Source organism: Pempheris klunzingeri, chromosome 1 (assembly GCF_042242105.1).
Source record: "Pempheris klunzingeri isolate RE-2024b chromosome 1, fPemKlu1.hap1, whole genome shotgun sequence".
Classification (NCBI taxonomy): domain Eukaryota; kingdom Metazoa; phylum Chordata; class Actinopteri; order Acropomatiformes; family Pempheridae; genus Pempheris; species Pempheris klunzingeri.
The window spans coordinates 362,501-372,500 of NC_092012.1; the positions used below are offsets into that span (position 1 = coordinate 362,501).

The window sequence follows — 10,000 nt, forward strand, 5'->3', positions numbered from 1 at the left end:
CTTGTTCACCTCCTCTCTCTTCCTCTTCTCTCTCACCTTCTTCCATCACTTGCTCTTCCTCCATTCTTTCTTTACTCTGCTGCACAATTATAACCTGAACCTCCTCCTCTACCTCCACCTCCTCTGCCTCAGCGCCTCCCTCCGTCTCTTCACTTCCATCCTCCTCCTCTTCCTCCCCTTCTCCCCCCTCCTCAGTAGTGTGTGTGTACAGCACTGAATCTTCATCCCTCCTACACTGTGCTCCCTCTAACTCTTCTTCTTCCTCTTCTTCACCCTCAACTATCATTCCATCCTTCCCTTTCTGCCTCTTCATCAGCTCTCCCTCCTCTCTCTCTTCCACTGTCTCCTCCTCTTTCCCTCGTTCCTCCTCCTCCTCCTCCTCCTCCTCCTCCTCCTCTCTCTGCTCTGTGCCTGAATCTGTACCTTCTGTTTGCTCCTGTGACGTCCGGCCGGTTCCCACAACTTCAGGAGGAGCCCAGGAGGAGGTGGGGGGGGCGGGGCTGAGGATGACGGGTCTACAGGAGTCCCGGTTCAGGTTCTCCTTGCTGAGCCCCGGGTGGGAGCGGACCTCCACACAGGGGCAGGAGGAGTGTGTGTGAGCAGGAGCAGCAGTCAGTGTGTTTTCAGAGGAGTGTGTGTCAGTGGTTTTGGGAGTGTGTTGTGGTGTGTGTGCGCTGGTGTGTGTGCCGGTGTGTGTGCCGGTGTGTGTGCCGGTGTGTGTGCCGGTGTGTGCGCCGGTGTGTGCGCCGGTGTGTGCGCCGGTGTGTGTGCCGGTGTGTGTGCCGGTGTGTGCGCCGGTGTGTGTGCCGGTGTGTGTGCCGGTGTGTGCGCCGGTGTGTGCGCTGGTATGTGTGCTGGCCCGGGCTCGGTGTTGCAGGCTGATGGTCTGGGTTAAGGAGCCTTTCTGGGGGGAGAAGCGAGGCAGCGGGAGCTCCGTCAGCTCCACGTATTCCCCCTCCGACTCCTCGCCGTCGCTGCTCGCTGCTGATTGGTCAGTTTTCGTGAAAGGTGGGAGGAGCTTCACATCCTGTCCTGAGGCGGTCGTACTGTGTGACGTATTAATCAGCATGTCACCATCTTTGGCGGGCGGCTCTTCGTCCTCCGTCAGCGAGGGGCGGGGCCGGCTGATGAATTGTGGGTAGACCAGGTCCTCCCAGGGGACCCTGAAGACGTCTCCGTGGGCGGAGAGGAGGACGCGGTCCAGCCGGGAAACTCCTCGCCGCTCCCGCTGCCTGTTGACCGAATCCAGCCAGGCCATGCTGAAGAGGGAGCGCGGGGCTATCTCCGACACCTCCTGCCGCTCCACATGGCGGCCGCCGGCCGACACGCTGCACAGGAGCAGGCGGGGGGGGGGGCGGCGCCGAGCTCCCGCGGGAGGCGCCGTGTGCTGGAACAGGAGGAGGAGGAGCAGGGGGAGAAAGCAGCAGGTAGAAGTCTCCTGGACGGAGGAGGCGCTGGTCCAGAGGACAGAGCTGAATCACTACCTTCTCATGGACGCACAGAGGCCAGCCTTCATGACGGAACCACCGGCCACAGTGCGGCGCCTGGGGGGCAGAGGGGGGCATTACAAGGGAACCTGTTCTCTGTTACATTAGTCTGTTCTGTCTGTAATCTACAGACCGGACAGTAGCCACTACAGACCTGACAGTAGCCACTACAGACCAGACAGTAGCCACTACAGACCTGACAGTAGCCACTACAGACCAGACAGTAGCCACTACAGACCAGACAGTAGCCACTACAGACCAGACAGTAGCCACTACAGACCTGACAGTAGCCACTACAGACCTGACAGTAGCCACTACAGACCAGACAGTAGCCACTTGGCCCTGCAGATACTCACACAGGCGTCCTGCTGCAGAGCGGCCAAGAACTGCTTTGCAGGCAGCAGGAAGTGGATCAGGTAGCGAAGGCCGTCTCCTCTGTAGCAGCTCTCCACCACGCTGAGGACCTGACAGAGGACAGTCGGGGATGTGGCCTGGAAGGGCGGGTAGAGGGCTGACAGAGTGGTCTGGATGCACCGGTCCAAAGATTCAGAGTCCTGAGAGGAAGAACGAGACGAGTCAGACTTTAACAGCATGGAGCTTTGCTGGGATCCACTACTAAGCCACATCCCAGCCTGTTTTCCAGGGACTGTACCTGATCCCCCAGAGAACCTAAGCATCACATTCAAACCACAGACACAGGACTTTATCTGTCTGATGAACGGAGATAAAGACACCTTCAGACAGGATGACATCAGATCAGACATGAACATTTAAGATGAAATCATTTAAATCAAGTTTACGATCAGGTGAGTTAAGATCAGAGAGGACCAGTCCCCTGACCCAGGACGCTGTCAGTGGGTCCAACCAAGGAGACCAACCAAGGAGACCAACCAAGAGGAGACCAACCAGGAGGAGACCAACCAAGAGGAGACCAACCAAGAGGAGACCAACCAAGAGGAGACCAACCAAGAGGAGACCAACCAGGAGACCAACCAAGGAGACCAACCAAGAGGAGACCAACCAAGAGGAGACCAACCAAGAGGAGACCAACCAGGAGGAGACCAACCAGGAGGAGACCAACCAAGAGGAGACCAACCAAGAGGAGACCAACCAAGAGACCAACCAAGGAGACCAACCAAGAGGAGACCAACCAGGAGACCAACCAGGAGGAGACCAACCAGGAGGAGACCAACCAGGAGGAGACCAACCAGGGGGAGACCAACCAGGAGACCAACCAAGGAGACCAACCAAGGAGACCAACCAAGAGACCAACCAAGAGGAGACCAACCAGGAGACCAACCAGGAGACCAACCAAGGAGACCAACCAAGAGACCAACCAGGGGGAGACCAACCAAGGAGACCAACCAAGAGGAGACCAACCAGGAGACCAACCAAGAGGAGACCAACCAGGGGGAGACCAACCAAGGAGACCAACCAAGAGGAGACCAACCAGGAGACCAACCAAGAGGAGACCAACCAGGGGGAGACCAACCAAGGAGACCAACCAAGGAGACCAACCAAGAGGAGACCAACCAGGAGACCAACCAGGAGACCAACCAGGAGGAGACCAACCAGGAGACCAACCAGGAGGAGACCAACCAGGGGGAGACCAACCAAGAGGAGACCAACCAGGAGACCAACCAGGAGACCAACCAAGGAGACCAACCAAGAGGAGACCAACCAGGGGGAGACCAACCTGGGGGAGACCAACCAGGAGGAGACCAACCAGGGGGAGACCAACCATTGGGAGACCAACCTTTGGCGCACTGAAGCTTCAGGAGCAGTTTGGCTTCAGTGGAGGATCTGGGATCAAACTGCTCCACCTGTGAGCCACAAACAGGGAACTCCGCCACAGTTCTGTCCTTTAATTATCATCACGTGCCCTCAGAGCCTCAGTGCAGACCGTCCTCCCTTTATGATGTCATCAGGGGGATGTGTTGGCCCCGCCCAATGAGAAACTCCTGACTCCACCTGCTCCACCTCCTCCTGTAAGCTGAAGCTGGTGAATGTGAGTGAAGCAGCAGGTTGTTTCTGTTCCTCTCAAACGAAGCGTTGAGCGGAGCAGCTGCAGCGCCTCTGGAGGGGGGGGGGATAAGACCTGCTGTATGTGGAACTCTAACCGGAGCCTGAGGTACCCGCCAAGGTGAGCGGCAGCAGGAGGACCAGACTCAGCCGGGGCCTCGATGAGTCTGGATGGAGGCCGGCTGGCAGCTTCCCCCTGCAGCCAGAGTGGAGCTGAATATTCTGGACGTGACTCAGCGACAACAACTGGCAGCCAAATGTAGAGCTGAGGCCAATATTAGCAGCAGCATATCACATGACACTGGGCGGGGGGGCCACACCACAGATCATGAGTTCAAACTGTTGACGCCAGCAGAGACAGAGGAGCACAGAGGAAGAGTCAGCCAACTCTTCATCGTCCCAGAGCAGCTATGACCCCCCTCTCTGAGGCCAGGCTCCCCAGAACACTTTAAACTGGGCCAGTGTTTGAGTGCTGATATTCTACACACTAAGACCGCTCTAACTGGACTGAGCTTCTGTGCTCAGACAATAATCTGAACTGCCCCTTTAAGTTGTCTCCTTAATGCTAAAGCTAAGGGAGCTAAAGCTAAGGGAGCGCCTTACGGTGGGGGGGGGGGGGGTGTCACAGAGGGCTCCCTCTGACCCTGCTGCTGGCCACCTTAGTTCAGGGAAACAGACCTCAGACCTGTTGGTTTCATGTTGGACTGAAGTAAAGTAAATAAAGGACAACAGGAGCGGTTCGGTTCGACCAATGGCTGCGCTCTAAACAAGAGGAGACTCAGAGGGTCCACGTTCACCCCCGACACACCGGCTGTCTTCATCCATATCCCTACCAACAGACAGACCTCCTCCTCCTCCTCCTCCTCCTCCTCCTCCTCCTCCTCCTCCTCCTCCTCCTCCTCCTCCTCCTCAGAGACAGTGAAACTCAACCAGGCCTGAAAAACATTTGAGTTCACTGAGACCAAAGAAAGCAGCAGCCTTAAAGTGACAACTGATGTTAAGAATAAAACTAACCAAATAAAACTTCGGGAACTCTGGAGGACAACACAAAGTGACACACAGCAGGTGTGCTGTTCACCGCTGAGTGTTCGCGGGGCGGGGCGGGGCGGGGGGGGGTGGTGCTGTGATACAGATAAAAGCTCTACAGAAACACAGACGCTATTCAAGTGACCCTGAACGCCACAAACACACGGGACGTGAAGGTCAACATCCACACACACACACAGTGTTAGTCCACCTCTAGGAGTGTATACATGTGAGGAGACTGCAGCTCTGCCTTGGTTTGGAGAGGGTGAGGAGGGGTGAGGAGGTGGGAGGAGGCACATCAAAGCAGGCTGAGTGAGGTTCCCATGGGAGAAGGAGAGAGAGGCCACCCACTGTGAGGCCCTGCTGAATACTAACTTCATTATCCTCCACAGACCAGACTGCTGTCAGGAAACACTCCAGTTAGTCTGCTTTGGTTTTAGCTTCCAGCTCTGGAAGGTACGAACGCAGGGAAAACTTCGTTTCTGTGATCAGCGACGATAAAACCAGCTGGTTTTAAGGAGGCCAGAGGTCAGAGGTCAGAGGTCAGAGGTCAGAGGGGTGGATGTTAGGTTCCTCTCTTAAATTAATCACTGTGTTCCTGGGTGGATCCTGGCTCCGTGAACCAGGACAGACAAACCTGATGAGCACGAACATGATCTCTGATCCGCCTGATTCTGGATCAGTTTCAGCTGTACTAACTGGCTTCATCACCAAGGCAACAGCAGCTGAGGCTCATGGGTACTGTAGTATTTAGAACCTGTGTGACGGTGACAAACATCTTATCTCTGCCTCCTATTGAGGCGCCAACAGGTGTGAGGTAACCTGACAGCTGCCAGCCAATCAGGGAGCAGGATGCTGTGAGGCTGCGGGACCCTTTAGGGCGTTTTACCGCCTCAGGCTCTGCTGGAGTGAACGTGACTCATCCACCAACCGTCAGCTGAGAAACCGGTCCCTGTGGGGCGTGGACGCCGAGGGCAGCAGGTAACAGGGTCACTGAACCAGGACTCTGATATCCTGCCGATACCTGATCAACCCCCCCTTAACCCCGGCCTCTGGCAGGGTTGTAGGAGGGGCTAAAGCTCATACAGAGCTGAGGTCACGACCCTTTTAGTAACCAATCATTGAGGGGGGGGGGGGGCTGTAACAGACAGGGGGACCCACAGAAGACATGACCTTTGACCCCCTAAAAGTGACCCCTGGGACAGAGGAGGCCAGCTGTCCCACAGATCAGAGCCGTGGTGGAGCGTCGGCCCTCACAGATGATCTCTGAAACTGGCCCCCCTGTGCACATCCTGGTAGGTAAGGACAGTGTTGGAACGGGTCCAGGAGGTCCTACTGCTGCAGAGCGCTAAGGTGCGTCCAGCTCTACCTGCAGATCTGTGGAAGCTCTGTAAATATCCCTTCACGGTCGTCATGACACCGACATCTAAACATCAGAGCCTGGTTACCTGTGTAACCTGGTCTCATCCAGCTCCTTCAGTTCATGTGAGTGCACTTTGAGCGAAGAGAGGATGTGATGAAGGCGTTGCCATGGTTACAGTGACTGGGTGGATCAGGTGACCTCTGAGGAAACGTGGCTGAAACCGACGGCACAGTTTTCCAGATGAGACGGAGGAGGAGCGGGTGAGGTTCACAGGTAGCACCTGTCCTCTGGAGGACACGTCCTGGTTCTGCCTCTTCACCTGTGTGACCTCATCAACGACAAGCAGGAAGGACAGCGACAGAACTACAGACAGTCAGGAAGCAGTCACAGCACAGAGGGAGGAGACAGGTGAGGCGGGTCCTCAGGTAACAGGTAGAGGACAGAAACAGTCTGAAGACAGAAACAGTCTGAATAGAAAAACAGTCTGAATAGAAAAACAGTCTGAATAGAGAAACAGTCTGAAGACAGAAACAGTCTGAAGACAGAAACAGTCTGAAGACAGAAACAGTCTGAAGACAGAAACAGTCTGAACAGAAAAACAGTCTGAAGACAGAAACAGTCTGAACAGAAAAACAGTCTGAAGACAGAAACAGTCTGAAGACAGAAACAGTCTGAACAGAAAAACAGTCTGAAGACAGAAACAGTCTGAATAGAAACAGTCTGAACAGAAAAACAGTCTGAAGACAGAAGCCCTTTGTGGGAATAAAGAGATGAAGCTTCGGCCCTCTGGGACCTGCTGAGGGTTTATCTCCAGCCTGAGACGCTCCCAGGGGCAGAACCACTCTCCAACCAGGGGCAGGAGGCTCCTGGGGGGGCAGGAGGCTCCTGGGGGGGCAGGAGGCTCCTGGGGGGGCAGGAGGCAGGAATCAGGAGAAGTTCACACCAATGTGATTTAACAGACGAGGAGCTGGACCTTCTTCATCCGGATGAAGAGTCTCCTCCATGTAACTCAGCACAGGCTCACTTCCCTCCACGGGGGAGTTCACCACGCCTGCTCAGAGGGGGGAGGGTTTACTGTGTGACACGGGAGGTCGGCGGGCAGCTTCAGGTCCCATGTTATAAAGACGGGGGCAAAAACACATATCGACAGATGGATTAAAGGGCTTCATAAATTCAGATGATCAATGTTCTGTGCTCCCTGCATGTGAGGCAGCTTTCACCTCCCACTGAAGGAGGTCACAGAGTCTAGAGGTCCGGGGGATCTTCTTCACGGGTGTTAAATTCAGGGGGTGGAGTCGTGGTGGGGTGGGGGGTGTCCAGGCATCTTAGTGGCAAGGAATTCTGCCAGATGAAGGATGTGGGGGGGGGGTCTTGGAGGCAGCTTCAGGTTTCAGGCAGGCCAGAGCATGAAGAAGAGGAGTCTTCTGCAGGAACACTGCCTCATCACGCTGCCTCCCCTCCTGGAGTCCAAGACCAGGACTCTGTGGTCCATCAGCTCCAGTCTGTCCCGTCCCAACAACACGTCCTGAGACATGTCTCGCTCCAGACAAATGAAGGCCTGTGTGGGGGAGTTCCTCTTCCTGACACCCGACCCGGGGGTGACTGAGGCTGCCCCCATCAGGAACTGAGGCGGCGCCCAGTGGGTCAGTGTGTCGAATGTGATCCAGATGGGGAGCTGCAGAGAGCGGAGGTGGTGCTCCTTCTGTCACGGACTGGACCTCAGGTCCTCTCAGACCCGATCTCCATCAGACACCCGTCTGGGAATATCTATGGTTGGTGATCTGACCAGAAGATCTCACAGTCCACTTACTCTCAACCAGGATGTGACCCGTCATCACAAAGCTCTGAACATAAAACCTGAGTTCATCCCAACGTACTGGGACACCTCCACATCTACGGTTCACCTGATGGGGAGCTTGTGGACGCCTTCAGGACCGACCACGGTCTACAACCATCAGACCTTGGCTCTCTGCTCTCTCTGGGCTCAATCAGTTCTACGTCCTCCTTCACCCCCCCCCACAGAGATCCCAGAGACCCCAGAGACCACAGAGACCCCAGAGACCCCAGAGACCACAGACCCCAGAGACCACAGACCCCAGAGGCCACAGAGACCACAGAGACCACAGAGACCCCAGAGACCACAGAGACCCCAGAGACCACAGAGGCCACAGAGACCCCACAGAGACCACAGACCCCAGAGACCACAGACCCCAGAGACCCCAGAGACCACAGACCCCAGAGACCACAGACCCCAGAGGCCACAGAGACCACAGAGACCACAGAGACCCCAGAGACCACAGAGACCCCAGAGACCACAGAGGCCACAGAGACCCCACAGAGACCACAGACCCCAGAGACCACAGACCCCAGAGACCCCAGAGACCACAGAGACCCCAGAGGCCACAGAGACCCTAGAGACCCCAGAGACCACAGACCCCAGAGACCCCAGAGACCACAGACCCCAGAGACCACAGATACCCCAGAGACCACAGAGACCCCAGAGACCACAGAGACCCCAGAGACCACAGAGGCCACAGAGACCCCCCAGAGACCACAGACCCCAGAGACCACAGACCCCAGAGACCACAGACCCCAGAGGCCACAGAGACCCCAGACCTCAGAGACCACAGACCCCAGAGGCCACAGAGACCACAGACCTCAGAGACCACAGACCCCAGAGACCACAGAGACCCCAGAGACCCCAGAGGCCACAGAGACCCCAGAGACCACAGACCTCAGAGACCACAGAGACCCCAGAGACCACAGACCCCAGAGACCACAGAGACCCCAGAGACCACAGACCCCTGAGACCCCAGAGGCCACAGAGACCCCAGAGTCCACAGACCCCAGAGACCACAGAGACCCCAGAGACCACAGACCCCAGAGACCACAGACCACAGAGGCCACAGAGACCACAGACACCAGAGGCCACAGACCACAGACCCCAGAGACCCCAGACCCCAGACCCCAGAGGCCACAGAGACCACAGACCCCAGACCCCAGAGGCCACAGAGACCTGGCGTCAGTAGAAACAGAGGAAGTTAAAGGCTGTCAGACAGAAACATCCTCACTAGTACCTTTGTGCTACCAGTGACTAAGAATGGGACTTTCTGGAGTTGAAGTGCAGCTGCTGAGTTGTTCCACCGGCTGAATACCTGCATGTTGTTGTCTGTGTGTAACCTCGTCATCCATCAGTGCCATGTGTTATCCACGAGCCCCCCCGACACGTCCCAACATGTCTGACTCGGAGCCTCGACTCATCCAGCTCTCGTTGCGCTGCCAGGCTTCGGTTTGAACCGCTACACCCTCCTGGCTGTTCGCAGCACCTCTTCCTGTCACACCACCTGTGAGCAGGTGAGTCCAGGCCGCCTTCAGGCTGGAACCAGCAGCAGAGTGTGTCTCAGTGGGCGTGTCTCAATCTGAGTAACACATCACACACACCGGTTCATCATCCAGCCACAATAGTTTTATCCTCCACAACCGGCAGGTACACAGTTCAAACACACCACCCACGTTACAGCTCATCCACCAGGAATGAGCACCTGAACACGTCCGATTGGCCGACGCAGCGCAGCCTGGTGCCGGATTGTGTTGCGCAGCAGAAGCGAAGAACAGGTTGAACTTTTTTCGTCCTCCTGATGTCGTCTGAACATGTCGGATGTTACTTTACTGTCAGTTTGATCAAGCTTCACCAGCTGGTGACATCATGAGCTCAGAGCTCAGCCTGTTCTGACTTATTGGGGCTTTTAACGACCAACGTCAGCGTCACTGATGACAAAACCAGCCGGACGCCAGCAAAGCTCCTCTTCAGGCTGGAAACGACCTCCATCACCACCAATTTACAGTCAGAACGACTGATCGGGGAGTTGATCAGCAGATGAATTGATCGACAGACGCTAACGTTAGCTAGCATAGCATCAGCTAGCTGAGTAACACTCACTGCTGTGAGTTAAAAATACACATGTACACATATATGTCCACGTAACACGTATGTTACATCCATGTATTGGATGCATGAGTGGCTGAAAAGTTCACATAGCGACCCCTCAGATGGTAGAGCGACTCAGAACCAGCTGGTCTCCTCCAGACCAGTCTACCTGTG

General features: G+C 55.9%; 2 protein-coding genes across 2 annotated transcripts in view; both read right to left on the bottom strand.

Moving 5' to 3' along the window:
- Window positions 1-1,069, bottom strand: part of plekhg4 (pleckstrin homology domain containing, family G (with RhoGef domain) member 4) — a 23,479-nt gene extending 22,410 nt beyond the window's left edge. The window contains 2 exon segments of the mRNA XM_070831188.1: window positions 113-568; window positions 860-1,069. Of these exon segments, the coding sequence (XP_070687289.1) occupies window positions 113-568; window positions 860-1,069 (666 nt within the window).
- Window position 1,070: 1 nt separating this feature from the next.
- LOC139201781 (rho guanine nucleotide exchange factor 40-like) overlaps window positions 1,071-10,000 on the bottom strand; it is a 9,848-nt gene continuing 918 nt past the window's right edge. Inside the window, exons 2-3 of the mRNA XM_070831201.1 lie at window positions 1,844-2,041; window positions 1,071-1,544 (exon numbers count right to left, since the gene is read on the bottom strand). Coding sequence (XP_070687302.1) covers window positions 1,071-1,544; window positions 1,844-2,041 — 672 coding nt within the window. The remainder of the gene's footprint in view (window positions 1,545-1,843; window positions 2,042-10,000) is intronic.